General features: G+C 38.7%; 2 protein-coding genes across 9 annotated transcripts; one reads left to right on the forward strand and one right to left on the reverse strand.

Moving 5' to 3' along the window:
• Positions 1 to 1609: 1609 nt before the first annotated feature.
• On the reverse strand, positions 1610 to 6155 carry LOC129797362 (zinc transporter ZIP13 homolog). 3 transcript variants are annotated; one of them, XR_008751327.1, is made up of 4 exons: positions 5813 to 6155; positions 4692 to 4966; positions 2326 to 3510; positions 1610 to 1870 (listed from the first exon to the last, which is right to left on the reverse strand). XR_008751327.1 is itself a non-coding variant. In XM_055839820.1 (4 exons), exons 2-3 carry the CDS (start codon positions 4924 to 4926, stop codon positions 2663 to 2665), a joined length of 1083 nt encoding a protein of 360 aa, XP_055695795.1. In that variant the 5' UTR covers positions 4927 to 4966; positions 5813 to 6155; the 3' UTR covers positions 1610 to 1870; positions 2646 to 2662. The 3 variants fall into 3 exon arrangements, 2 of the variants coding, with proteins under 2 accessions (XP_055695795.1, XP_055695794.1); XM_055839820.1 differs by having other exon boundaries at positions 2646 to 3510; XM_055839819.1 differs by having other exon boundaries at positions 1610 to 3510.
• Positions 6156 to 6443: 288 nt separating this feature from the next.
• LOC129797363 (RUN and FYVE domain-containing protein 2-like) lies at positions 6444 to 13710 on the forward strand. Of its 6 annotated transcripts, XM_055839822.1 has the most exons (8): positions 6861 to 7306; positions 7390 to 7706; positions 9189 to 9861; positions 9930 to 10191; positions 10275 to 10415; positions 11204 to 11301; positions 12795 to 13438; positions 13500 to 13710. In XM_055839822.1, exons 2-7 carry the CDS (start codon positions 7391 to 7393, stop codon positions 13408 to 13410), a joined length of 2106 nt encoding a protein of 701 aa, XP_055695797.1. In that variant the 5' UTR covers positions 6861 to 7306; position 7390; the 3' UTR covers positions 13411 to 13438; positions 13500 to 13710. The 6 variants fall into 6 exon arrangements, with proteins under 6 accessions (XP_055695799.1, XP_055695802.1, XP_055695801.1 ...); XM_055839824.1 differs by lacking the exons at positions 6861 to 7306; positions 7390 to 7706 and adding an exon at positions 6444 to 6839; XM_055839821.1 differs by having other exon boundaries at positions 6861 to 7706.
• Positions 13711 to 14330: the final 620 nt, after the last annotated feature.

The following is a 14330-nucleotide window of genomic DNA, read 5'->3' on the forward strand; positions in this document are numbered from 1 at the left end:
AAGAATCATCTTTCAAAATGCTATTTTCTTCTTTTTTGTGTATTGTTTTTAAAATTAGATTTTCGAAAATTCTGATTTAAAAATTTTCTAATAAAAAAAATAATAATAATATCGCATGAGATGTTCTTGAACTCTCTGTTTAATCGAATCCATTCGATTTTTATGAAAATAAATATTTTTGTGTCATTTTACGCACTCAAAATCAATAAATTAAACTTTATAAAGATCTTGAAAATAATGGTCCATGATTAGATTAGCCCAATATTTCATTAAAAACGCGATTGAAATTAAATAAAAAGAAAACTCATTCATTTTGAAAGTTTAAAGACTCTTTATTTACGTTCTTGTTCTTTCATTTCCTTAATTTATTCAAAATTCATTATTTCTTTGAATTGAAGAGGTATAAATGATGTAAGCCAACGTATTATCAGAAGTGGCATTTTTTTTTATATTTAAAATAAACATTTAGAAAAGAAAAATTCCGCGATGTAGCCAGGTGTGCTTTGTGAATAAATTCGCACGGAACTTGCAAAGCGATAAGAGCAGAAAAGGAAAAATTCAGTTTGGTTTATTTTTAAATGCAAAAATATCCATTTAAATTAAAATTTATTTGCCAAGACAGATTGTTAGTTGGGAAATGTTGGTGGAATTTTTGCAGGGAGTGTTTTATTTTTACCACAACGAATGCGCGAGACACTTAACAAATTGTTGGAGAGCATTTTGAGCAAATGAGGAGTGGAGTGATGAGAAAAAGTATATTATCTTTGGAGATCGCGGTAAATAATTAAATTTTGTGGAGTGAAGAGTCTCTCGAAGATCACGAAGATGGCGTTTATACCCTTTTGGGATAATGTTTCATATTTCAATTTTTAGCTCAAGCAAATAAAAATGTGGAATAGTATAGCACTTGTACAAATAAATTTGCTTCATCATTTCCTTCAGCTATTGCTCCACTTGTTCCTCTATTATATCCATGTTTTATATATTTTTTTCTTATTCTTCTCAGGCTGCATTTTTTTCCTATTTACATCGGACACTCTCACAGAAGAAGAAGGAGAAAAAGCAAAGGGGAGCAAAACGATTTGCCGTCTTGAAGTGAAATTCAAGATTTGTAGTGTTGAAAATAATTCTCGACATTGGATATTTGTGCATGTTCAACAGAATTTAATCTTAATTTCTCTTTCTCACTCGTTGTCACACCGAAGAGACGTTGAACGAAAAAGGCAACGATTTTAAATATTTATTAATAACACGACACAAAACTATCCATATATAGCCATTGGTTATGTATTTTTTTGAGAGTGTTCTTTGTTTTATTTACCCTCTCTGTTTCTGACCACTAAAGCCTGAAATTTATAATGTGGTCCTAATATGCGTAATGCCTACTTTTATGGAAATATTTCTTTTTATTAATAAATTTTGTCCCCCTCCTTGTTTATCAACTAGAACATCTTGATTATATAAGTATTTTTTTGTTACTTCAGTCTTAGTCTTAAAAAGTCACTGATGCCTGCAAAGTTTGATGGTAAACGTTGCCCAATTTGGTTTCTACTTATCTGAAATCCTGAAAATAACATTTAAGAAGTTGTTTTGTCCACAGAAAAATGCATTTTATACTTTCTACGATATATCTATATTTTCAACAATATTTAACATTAATTGCTATACATGGTTAATTGTTCTTGTCCTCAAATCACATGCCTTGGAGTTATTTTTACCTCTCTTGTCTCAATCGGAAAGAAGAGTATATAAATTTAATTTACACATATTTTCCGCTCTCTAAGAACATTCAAATTGCTCTCTAAACTCTCGGCACCACACACTCTAGCCATTTAGCTCTAGGCTATATTATGGCTCTCTATGTTGTTGTCTATGGCAAAAAAATAAAAAAAAGACGTTCATTCATCGATATATGGATCATTAATTCATTTGAGGAAGCAATTTGGACACGCAATATTTTGCAGAGGATCAAAAAAGAATAAATCGCTAAAAAACTCGATTTTCCACCGCCGCGGTTTAGATGAGTAAAGCCCGCAAAGATTTACTAAAAAAAAATCAAAAAAAATGACGTCACTTTTGGATTTTTACCTTTTTCTTTGTCAAACCTCACCAAAGAAACATCAGCGAGAATGTTTCATGCATTTAAAGAAACAAAAAAAGACAATTTTGACGTCATTGTTTGCATTTTTAAAGAAATCTGACGACTTTTACCGCCAGATCTTAGTGGAAAATGGAAAGACTCTGGTGATTTCTTATCCTCTTTTGTTCCTCTACAAGATTACGCATATTCCGATAGCTTCCTCAAGTAAAAGATTTTCCATATACTCATGAATAAACTCCTTTGGGATTTGTGTGTGCCTCAGTGGGATTATCCAATCCATTGCAATATAAGATTGATATCCTTACTTGTATCAGCACTCGTCCTAAACGAGTGATGATGCAAGCGATGATATAGTCTTAGGAGTCAGTCAAAATTAATTTTATGTAGATTTATTCTAACTGAGCCAGACAATAAAATGGCAAAATAGGAAGAATTTTTTGTTGTTGTTAATTTAGCACAATGTCCTGGCATTTATCATTCAAAAATAATCTAACAATTTGGCTATTTGATGGACTCCAAAGACTAAACTAGAGGTTTCTCGTACACAGCGTGATGACCCTTTTAGGATTCAAAGACAATCGTCATGAAGGCCATGAGCCCAATGCCAAAGATGAGGGCGGTGAATTGTTTGAGTGATTCTCGGGTGTCTGTTTCTTGGAGGAGGTCCGGTAGAACAGTCACGAGGGAAATGTGAAGGAATCCCCCAGCCGTGAAGGGCATAATCCACGATGTACGTGTCTCAACGGCTGATGTGACGGATGAACCGAAGATTGCTACTAAAGCCCCAATAAGTCCTGCGCCGGCGGTTAGAAGTTGTGCCTTTGCTGCATCCCAGCGACTAAATCCCGATCGCAGCAGAATGGCGAAATCACCCACTTCATGGGGAATCTCATGGAGGAGGATGGCAAAGGTGGCGAGTACACCGTGACGGAAGGAGAGAAGGAAGGATCCAGCCACGGCTAAGCCATGAGTAAAGTTGTCAATGGAATTTGCTAGGAGATTTAGGTAGCCAGCCACCTTCTTCTGCGGCTCTTTGCGCTCCTGTGCTGCCAGGTAGCATCCATTTGGCACATCTTCAATGTCACACTTCCCATTCACTGTGCACTTTATCGCTTCACCATTCGCCGGTAATTTCCCCCCGTGCTTCCTCAGTAGGCAATTTGCAATCTCCACACACTTTGGCTGTGGATTGTTCTCATCGGCATTCACATATCCCGAAAAGATTTTCTCCACAATTGTGAAGATGAGGATACCCGCCAGCACCCAGAGACCACTTCGCATTGAAGGGTGCTCCCCATTGGGTGTCGCATCGCCACTCCAGGCCTCCGGAAGGAGATGCAGAAAAACATCACCAAGTAATCCACCAACTGCAAAGCTCAGAAGAAGCTTCAAGCTCTTGGATTCGGAAGCTGAAAAAGAGAATAAATAAAAATAAATCATTTCCTCATTCAATCACCTTGTAAATCAACGCCACGGCATATATCTTGTTGCCCTCCAGAGACATTTTTTCAGCATGCGTTGTATGCTTTTTCTCTTTCACACCGAATATTGTTGGTCGATCATTCTTCCACGCGCGTCTCATTGAAAAAAGCTTTATACAACTTGAGAAATTTTTTCATTTAAATTAAAAATTCAGATTTTTTTTGATTTTTTTTCATCATTGCGTGATTGCAAATATGAGACGTCCTCTACGAGGTGATAAGTTAAAATTCTAAAGAATCCAACAAGACAAATCAATTTGCAACATTTCAATTTCTAATTTAGTATATAAATTAAATTTTATTGCTCTTTAGAGACGCCTCCAATATGATAACATTGTCTCTCTTATTAATCGGATCAATTCCACGCACTTCTAATGATAATCTTGCGAAAGTGTAACGAACGATTGAGATGATTGAGGTAACGTGTGAAAGATGATAAGAGTTTATGAAGATTTTTTTCTCTATGAAAACACCTCGTGAGAATTAATTGCGCGTTTCAGTGAACTTTCAAGGGTATTTATCATCAACATGTTAAGAGAAAAAAGGGTTCTTTTTCTCCATACAGAATCCCCCACATTTTGCGAATACTTTCTTATCTCTTCAGCTTGTGAATAAATAAATCCTACGCTAGTGTGCAAATATTTATATCAAAATGCAAAACTAGCTTTCCTCTCTCTTTTTTTTTTGTTGAAAACTCGATTAGATAAATCGTCCCATATGTGAATCACCACAGAGGAATGAGATTAAAACGATGTTGGTTAAGAATTTTCCATCATTTGGTTTTTCATTATGCGTTCTCTGTGTGGTGGCTTTTTTTCTTATCAGTATTTCTGGTTTTTTGTGTTTTGACATGAATTTTTTTTGTGTGTCTTGTACTCTGTGGATAAGATCTCTTTATTATTTGGCTTCCTACAATGACCAAGAAGTATTCGCCAAGTGGTGCAAATCACAAATCGATTAAACAAATCAGTTTTGTTTGCTTGCACGTAATTTTGCACGCGATAAGGGAATAAAATGAATGGTTCTATGAAGAAAAAATTGCCCAATTGAATGGATTTTATAAATTGAATGCAGAGATTTGAGAAATAAATTGAATAAAAAAAACTTACGATTAATTCCTTTCTTTTTGTCATCCTCCGAGAGCGTTGGGATAACAAGGAGTGGCAAAATACCACTGAGTCCAATAAGAATGGATCCTAGGACGGAGAACATCCATGGTCTGTAGGGCATACTTGTGATGAATTCCGGAACGTAGGCATCAACCAATTCCTTGCAGAGGAATTGGAGTTTGTCATCGAAGAGGGCACTCGTGAGGTTGGTGATACTCATAATTGTTGCGTTCATTTTGTGATGATTTTAGTTGGAAACAGTCGTCATGTGGGCCCTGTGGAGGAAGGACAAGAGGAGCAAAGTGAAATTGTCTGCTGCTATCAGTTTTGAGAGAGTGATAACGATTAGAAAGAATTAGAAGTGTTTTCAACACACTGTTGGACACAATGAGTGCGATGATTTTGTCCAATTCATTGGCTAAACTGATAAGGAGAGATTGTATCTTTCTGGGGTTTGCTATCGGTTAATGGAGCTTCCACTGGGGCACACGGAAAAATTATTTTTGGATGTGTCTTCGTCTAGGAAATTTTTCCAACTCTCACACGCCAATTGGTTTGAAGGTTTTCGCTCGCACTATTTATGCTTTCTCGCGAGTATTTAGCATTGTCCTCGCATTTGTTGAGCACAAAAGAAGCAAAATGGAATTTTATGCCGACTCATGATAACATTTCTCGTGTCCACTCACCACATAGAGATTACGGGGAAGCCTAATAGAATTCTCTATCGTTTTTCAAATTATGTCTCTATTAATGCTATTCATTCCCAATGAGGGATCTCTTTTTTTTTCTGGCAGATTCTGGAGGGAATCCAGGAATTCCCAAATGCATCATTGACCTTCTGAACTCATCTTTTAACCCGATAAGAGATAAACATTCCCTCCCAATCACTTCCTAGAGTGTATGAGGGAGATTCAAGCAATATTGTGCAATTCTCGTTGCCAATTCCAATCTAATGACTTTCATCGCAACAAAATGAAACGCAGAAAAAGCAGCAAAAGAAGCACAAAAAGCCAGACTCTTTGTTATGGCAATGGGTGACAGACGAGACTGGCTCCACAGCTCTTTTTTTCAGCACCACAACCAGACTTCCCCCACCAAATGATAGCACTACTGATTCTTACCAAATAATCTCCCAAAGTTCTTCCTTTTGGCTGCAACAACGGGAAAATGATTGAGAATTTTCACAACAGGTTTTTCCGTGCTCCTCCTTCCTGACTAATCTGCCCTGAGATTGAGTCAAAGATACTTGGAGATGATATTCTTTTCCTTTTACTTTCGTAGCTTTCCCTGTACTGCCACTCAACTGTCTGAAGCGATCTCGCTTCCTAGTCGATCCGGGATGGAATAATCACGATGTACGTAGTGCTCGGTCAAACGGGAGACTGATAACAATGAAAAGAAAATGCGAACAGCTCGAGCTCTTATTGTTTTGCGTCCATGGTGGATTGTTTTTTTTCCACCCATATCGTGACCCAGTAGGCAAACCACTTCATGTCACAATTCCCTTACTAAACCCATTACGGGTATAGAATTTTGAATACATTTTAATTGCGTGAAACATTCTGAGGAATTTTTGCGTTTGATATAATTTTTATTAGAAAAATTTTAAAAATCTTATGTAAGAATAAATGCCTAACTTTCAAATAAATTTTCCTCAAAATACGTAAAAAAAAAAAGAAATATCTCCTCCCAGTCTACTCCTTACCGATGTATTAGACGTCATTTGAAAATAAGAGAAGAGAATTGGCATTCAATGGCCCACTGGGTAATGTGATAAACGCATACGTAAACCAAAATAATCTGATTTTCTTGCAAAAATAACACCAAAAATACTCCAATTCTCAAATAATAAAATGGAAAATACGTCAAATTAGCTTCCTTGGTGCTTGTGGGTGATGCTTGTGCGGGATTTGGTGATAAATTGAGTGCATTTATTGTGTTAAAAGTGAGTGATTGAATGTGCAATGTCGATTGATACGAAAGGTCTCTTCTTCCGCAATGAATCCGAGGAGGATTCCGGGCCTAGTGGGACCCCAAGTCTCTCCCCATCGCTCTCATCTATTGCTGAATCATTTAGCCGACGCCCTGGTAGCAATTCCCATCCGGTGCCGACGCATTTTGTAACATTCGACGGGAAGAAGATACGAGGTAAGTCTCGCTTTGAATTAAATCTCCCGGACGGCAACAACTCATCCCACTCCCTATCGGAGAAATTCTAATTTATGCAGACCTTGACAGTATCTAATCGGTGGGAAAGAATCCCGGCGCCTTCCTGCGAAATGAGTTTGTTTGTCATCCCTTGTCTTGCATGACGTGTCGTCCCTCCGGTAGGGTGAGGAGAATGGGGTGGGTTTTTGGTCTGACACAAAGGTTGGAGGCGAAAAATCAATATCAAACTAGCTGAAAAGTGCTCAGTGAAAAACGTAGAAAGTCATCCGGACGGAATTTTCCTCAAGTTTTATCAAATTTCCCAAATATTTGCCCTTAAAAGAGTTCAATTCCCATCCCTGAACATCCTGTGCTTGTGGGGAAGGGAAGAATCTTGAGGGATTTTTGCTAGTTTCAGTGGAAAATGCTGGATAATTGAGCCTCAGCCATACGGAGAAAAAGTTGCGGTAGGATTTTGTGTAAAAGAAATTGCGATTTATTTGAACTCTGAGAATGAAGAGATTGGTAAATTCAATGATTTCCTCTGCAGAATGCGAGAAATGCGGGCTCTGCATGGGAATAGTGAATCAAACAACAATGGAAGTCGCCAGATTCAATTGCCAAAGGCCGGGAAGGGTATGGAGGAGCTGGTTGGGGCACAAGACACCATATATCTGTGCAATTTTCGTGTCTCCGTCGACGGGGAGTGGCTCTGCCTGAAAGAACTTCAAGATCTCGACATTCAGGATGGAAGTTCAGCAGCTGCGAGGGAGAATGGGGTTGTTTTCGTGTCAGGAAGTGGAGATTCTGCAGCAACAAATAATACCATCGCACGGGACAACTCCAGACGATTTGCAAATTTTAATGGTACTCCATGGATGATCTTTTTGTTTTAAACTCGAATTTATTTAACATTTTCGGCCAGAAGTTGCTCCTCACTATCTTCTGGAACTTTTGAAATTGATTTTCGGGGTCTCTGACCTTCCTTCTCACGGGTTCTTGTACCATTGAGGAGCTTGAATGCTGGTGTTGAGTATTCACGAAAAATCTTCCTTCTTGGGCTCATGTGGACAACTGTGGCTGCTTCCATGTCAAGTGATTCCAAGGAGTCACTATTTCTACCCTTCATTTCCACGGAATTCCTCGAGAATAGTTCAATTTCTTCCCCAGAACTTCCTGACGTAACATTTTTCACATTTTCAAGAAGTTTTTCTTTATCCTCTTCAGCAGAACTCTTCAATTTATTGTACTTCCACTGGTGTGGGGATGATTTTCTAGCTCTCCAAATGCAACACCAGATTGTGAGGATGAAGATGAGTACTGCTAGCATAACCAATGCAATAACACCCACAATCTCCATAGTCTTGTTGGGAATTCCGGAGACTTTATTGTAGATTTGTGAATAAAAATTCACAATTGCTGGCTTTGTGCGTTCCTTTTCAATTGTTGCACTAATCCGGAAAATAGCTCCAAATGCCGGAAGAACTTGTTCGGATTTTTCTAACTCGGGCAGTACATGACGAAGAATCCATTTCTGGAGATTCTCGTTGAAGTATGCGAATTCCTTTGAAGATTTCAAACATTTGTGGACTCTGGCATAAAAATGCGCGAAAGAATTTTCATTTTCCGCAAGAAAAACATCAATTGCATCCCCCGTGGGTAATATTAATTCCAATGTGTTCTTCTTCTGCTTCATCATTGGGATTTCTCCTTGATATCTCTGACAAATTGCACGATTGTAAATTCCATTGAGTTCCTTTGGAGTCAAGGGAGAAGCTGATGCGTGATTTAGGCCCTTTGTTGCCCTCAATACATTTTTGGTGATTCCAAGATTCTTCTCTATCTTTGCAAGGATCCCCTCAACTTCTAGCACTTTCTCCAGACTTTCTTCCCCTCTGTAGAAATCTTCCTTCATCTCATGATGTTTCTCAGTAAACTGTTTTAAAAACTCCTCATCCACAATCATCTGTGATGCTTCTCTCAAATTCTCAGACACAAAACTCTGGATATGTTTTGAAATTGCTTCATAAAGTCTGCAGTGGGTACAGGAAAGTTCCCCAGAAGGCGGGTTGATGATACTTCTGTAGATTTCTTGTAGCTGCTGAAGGTATTTCATGGTATCTTGAGGGCAGCATTTTGCGAATTTTCCATCATGCCCAAAGAGAACACTCTCTGGGAAGTTTGTCTGCTGCTTGGGGCTTCCATGGGGCGCTGATATCGTTGAAAATAGCATAGAAAAGAGAACAATATAAAATACAGGGACACGTCTCATTGCTACTGTTTCACATGACGTCTACGATTGAAGGCATCAGCGGAACAAAGGGATTTATGGGATGTCTCGTTTTTCAGCTCGAGATCCCGCAGCTATTGAGAGGAGCAATTTGGTTAACATTTGCAAGCTTGTTGTGAAGGAATTGCTTGAGCAGTCGCTTCGTTTTGGTCGTATGTTGGACTCGGATCATCTTCCGCTGCAGCATTTCTTCATTGTGCTCGAACACGTGCTGAGGCATGGGTTGAAACCCAAAAAAGGACTTCTGGGACCAAAGAAGGAACTCTGGGATATTCTACAGAGTGTGGAGAAGTATGCTGTGGAGGCGCAAGATATTACGGCGAGTGTGAGAGATCTCCCCACGGTACGAACACAAATTGGAAGGGCTCGTGCTTGGTTGCGCTTAGCATTGATGCAGAAAAAATTGGCGGATTATCTCCAAGCTCTCGTGGATAATCGCGATGAAGCCCTGGCGGAGTACTACGAGCCCCATGCTCTCATGATGAGTGATGAGGTAATCTTGATCATGGGAATCCTCGTGGGGCTGAATGTGATTGATTGCAATTTGTGCGTCAAAGAGGAAGATCTCGATTCACAGCAAGGTGTCATTGATTTCTCACTGTATCTGCGCTCAAGCACGAGGACAAGTCCTGAAGATGAGGTGCACACAATTGTCGAAGCGGGAAATGCTGAGCACATGACGGCAGTTCTGGATCAAAAGAACTACATTGAGGAGCTGAATCGGCACTTGAAGTAAGGGGGCTCTTGCTTTGGGGGGCGTATCTCGTGATCGTGGGTCTTATCAATCGCTTGTTTTTCAGTGCAACAGTGGCTAATTTGCAGGGCAAGCTTGAGTCACTCACCACCACGAATGCCCTCATGAAAGAAGATCTTGCCATTGCTAGGAATAGTCTTCTATCGCTTCAAGCGGAAAATCTTGCTCTGCGTCAGAGTGCTCAGAATCCAAATGCAAATGCCGGTGAGAATTTGAATGTACACGATCGAATTGATCCGGAAGTGGAGAGAACACTCGTGGAGGAGAAGAAGAAGAGGCAAGACTTGGAGAGGGAATTGGAGTTGCAAGTCAGTGTTGCTTTTTTTTTAAAGAGTTTTATGAGATTTTAGGGACTATGGAGAATCACATTTGATCCTTTCTGTGTGTGTAGGTTTCCCTAAAGGCTGAGACGGAAATGGCGATGAAGTTGCTGGAAAAGGATATTCACGAGAAGCAGGACACCATTGTGTCTCTCCGGAGGCAGTTGGAGGATATAAAACAAATTAATCTGGAAATGTACAAAAAGCTTCAGGTAAAATTGCTCACCCTGTGAAGGATAAAAGAAAACTTCCTCTATCACATCATTTTCATGATGATCTCCCATCGAGATTTATGATTTTCTTGGGGTTTTATTTGTAGTTTTTTTCTTTAGTATTCCCCCAACATTGGAAAGGTCATGCATAAATCTCATTCCTTCACATTTTCTTTGGGGCTATATAGATGTGTTTTTGTTATAAAATATTGTGTGCAAAATATAAACAGGAGTGCGAGGGAGAGCTCACTCAAAAGGGTGAAATGGTGTCGAGATTGCAGGCAAAAGCATCCCAGATTGGTAAAATTCTCACAACATTGGAGAAGAAGTATGAGGGGGCGGATTCATTGGAATCCCCAATGGCGACAACACCCTCCACGGGCATACCGCCGGTGAAGAGGCCATATTTGCGTGTTGATCCAATTCCACCGTTCAATGCCAACAAAATGCGAAAATCACCTTCTGCCAATTTGCCAATGGATAATGCTGCCCATCCATCGGCATCATCGTCCACGCCACAAGCTACGGAGAAGGGGAATGATTGAAAAATCCTCGTCTCACGGCATCATCTGCTTAGCATAATTTTTCGGGCTTTTACTGTTGAAAAGGATTTAATTGTTCATTTAATCTCCATGCTGTTGAATTTTTTTCTCTTCTTCATTGGATTCTTCATCACGGGACGAAGATTCTTCCAATGCTGAACATTTATGGGGGGATGTGACCGCGTTTAAACACAATGCAAAAGAAAACATAAAAACATTATAAGATGTGATTGAATATTTTTGTAGGAATGCGAATCATCTCTTAAGCACAAAACTGAGTTGCTATCGAAGCTTGAGGCTCAAAAAGAGGCCATGGGGAGTGCTTTAACGCAACTAGAAAACAAGTATGTTTGTTTGTCTTTTATATTGTGAAGAAAAAAAAAATGAAATTATTAAATATTCCATATATAAGAAAATCCAGAAAATAATAAGAAAATGTTGAGGAAATTCCATCACATTTCAGTTTCGATTTCATTGGTCATCTTTAGGGTTTCATTGTATCATTTCAACGTCTCTTATACGTAATAAAATGAATCAAATCAAGAATTTGATTTCGGTTCTGTGAATTTCTTCAACATTACTGTCACAGCGTTAATCTCCGAAGAACAATAAATATATTATTAAAAATTTCGGAAGAGGCAAAAGGAGAGTTTCAATTTTTAAACCTTCTTTGCTATAACTAAATAATACTCTTTGGGGTTTTCCTATAGTGGAATGGGATTGAGGACAGTATAAACTGATTTACCAAAGATTAATGGAACGTGAATTCCGTGGTATATTCATTCAATTCTGTATAATGAAGTATGAATAAAAATTAAAAAAAAAACTTTAACACTTTATACTGTTTTAATTGATTTAATTGTAGCTATATTATTAATTATATATTTATTGTTGCAAGAAATTATTTTTAACGTTTTATGAAATCCAAATCGAACGAAACTTGAGTTTCTGTTGGATTAATGTTTCATGCAACGAAATAGGGGATGTTGTGGTAAAGTAGGGTAAGATGTTTGTGCGGAAAAATTTTAAAATATTTATTTTTCCGGGAAAAACGCATTTTTGTGGCTCCAAAAGTTGCCGGTTGGGTCAGGGGGGCCCAAAGTACGTTCAGTAAAAATTTGGGAGCGCAACTCGCCGGATTTTTTTTTGTGGAATTTGCACGACTTTTTCTGGCGAGAATTTTGAGTGTTTTGAACTGGGGACGCCAATCGACGCGGCGTCGTTTCCTGGTCACAAAAAAGATATTTTTCGTGGGAAATTCGGCGGAAAACGCGAGAAAATTGCGAAAAACTGAAATTGTGAGGGAGACAGTATCAGTGACGTGCACCGTCTCATTTTCGCTTTAACAAAATGTACCAAAAAGTAGCAGTGGTGGCTTTTGGAACTACAATTTTACCGCGCCAATTTCAAAAAGCGTTAAATTTATATGGGGACTACCTGAAGGGGGGCTCTGAGGGGAAAATAAATGTCGTTGGTGAAAACCGTTTGGTATCAGTAGTCTCTGTACCAAATTTCTTCGCGATCGTACCAACGGTGTAGAAATGCATAGCTGTACAGACACGAAATCAAAAAATTGAAAGTATTTTATTGGTTTTAGATAGATATGCCTTAGTTCAACAGAGAGAAAAATTATTATTTAAAAAGTTTTGATCTGAAAGGAGATTTGAACTCACGTTATCACACTTGTAAGTGTGTTACCTTGTGCGCTACACTACTAATTTCTCAAAAACTAATTTAAGAAGAATATATTTTTAATTCCTTTGAAGAATTTGTTATTTTCTGGATTTTCTTTTAAATTATACAAAAAAATCAGAAAACAAACGGATGGCTTTTTTAGATACTCATCCGAAACCACGAGTTTGGCTGTTCTTCAGGATACGTCGCAAACTTTGTCAATTCAGATGATGGCGTGTGAGGAACGAGCTGCCCGAGTGGAGGCTGATTTGCGAATTGAGAGAGAATGGAGGAATTCCCTTCAGGAAAAGGAGGTAAAATTAAAGGAGCAGATCAATGCGTTGCAGTTAAATGTTAAGGAGTTGCGAGATGATGCAAAGAAGCATGAAAAGGTTGCGGCTGAACTTAGTACACTTAAGAGGAAGTGGCAGGAAGCACAGTACACGCTAGAGGAACTGGGCATGCAATTGAGCGTGAGTAAGCTGCAAATCTCGGAGCTGAAAGAGAAGCAGACGAGTCACGATGGTAGCCTTGCGGGTGCTGCAGATATGACGGGTAGTGGAGTATGGGCGCCGGACAAGCTCAGCTCCAAATGTCGCAGCTGCAATCGAGAATTCGGGATAACACGGCGGAAGCATCACTGCAGGAATTGCGGGGAGATTTTCTGCCACAACTGTTCAGAACAAATGGCACCCCTGCCTAATGCTCAGGGGCAATTGGGGAAGCCCGTGAGGGTGTGCGATGGGTGCTGGGAAGTTATCAATGCAACACGAAATTGATTCAACCACAAATGGCCTTAATCTGCCTGTAAGTCGTTTGTCCCTTTAGAATCCTCAAAATTTTGTCTCATACTTTGTGTTATTTTCAGATCACTTAAAGAACTGATTGCTCCTGATATTGAGAAGAATATATATTTTTGGATCAAATTTTGTGCTTTTCGGCTAATCTATATATCTAACGGAAGTGCATGTCGAATAATTTTACATAAAAAGGAAAGAAAACGAAAAGACAAAGTTAAGAAGAATATTTTATTGAACAAATTGTTTTAAATTAATAAGATTAAATAATTAAAAAAGAAATATTATGTTTGTTTTACTCGGTTTTACCTTTTCTGGAAAAAGAAACGCTGCGATCTGATAATTGCATGCAACTAGTTGCACTGATTTGACGGAATTGTCGCGAAATATTAAACTATCAAGAAAACAGCGCCATATAGCGTCTGACCCAAATAGTAATATTTGAACTTTAACGAACTTTTTTCTTGTTTTTCCAAAAATACGATTTTCCTTGTTTTTCTCTTAAATTTTTGGGCACAAAACACATTTTTGGGGCTCCTGGGGCACTTACGGGTGCTCCGGGGACCCCGGAGAGCCGCTCTGTGCGGAAATTGGGGCTGGCAGAAATTTTGACGGTTGGGTTTGAAAATTTGAAATTTTTGACGGTTGGGAATTTTACACACCCTTTTTTTTCCCGGAAATGAAATTTCGTGACTTTTGGAATTTTTGATGCCAAATTCCAAAGTTTTTCCCTGGTCACAAAAAACACAATTTTCCCGGAAAATTCTGTGGAATACGCGAAAAATGTACCAAAAAGGGCGCCAAATTTAAATATTAGTCAAAAAAGCATGAATTTTATATGGCGGCGCTATGAAGGGGGGCTTTATGAATAAGGCCATCTGAAACCTACTTGTCTCTGTACC

Source organism: Lutzomyia longipalpis, chromosome 1 (genome assembly GCF_024334085.1).
Source record: "Lutzomyia longipalpis isolate SR_M1_2022 chromosome 1, ASM2433408v1".
In the NCBI taxonomy this organism is placed as follows: domain Eukaryota; kingdom Metazoa; phylum Arthropoda; class Insecta; order Diptera; family Psychodidae; genus Lutzomyia; species Lutzomyia longipalpis.

What these genes read in the sequence shown, in the direction of transcription:
- LOC129797362 (XM_055839820.1), bottom strand. Translation starts at nt 4,926, where the DNA reads ATGAACGCAACAATTATGAGTATCACCAACCTCACGAGTGCCCTCTTC. An exon ending in CAAAAAGAAAGGAATTAATC is followed by an intron (nt 3,511 to 4,691) that starts GTAAGTTTTTTT and finishes TCTCTTTTTCAG; the next exon opens with CTTCCGAATCCAAGAGCTTG.
- LOC129797363 (XM_055839821.1), top strand. Translation starts at nt 7,391, where the DNA reads ATGCGAGAAATGCGGGCTCTGCATGGGAATAGTGAATCAAACAACAAT. An exon ending in ACGATTTGCAAATTTTAATG is followed by an intron (nt 7,707 to 9,188) that starts GTACTCCATGGA and finishes CTCGTTTTTCAG; the next exon opens with CTCGAGATCCCGCAGCTATT. An exon ending in GAGCTGAATCGGCACTTGAA is followed by an intron (nt 9,862 to 9,929) that starts GTAAGGGGGCTC and finishes CTTGTTTTTCAG; the next exon opens with TGCAACAGTGGCTAATTTGC.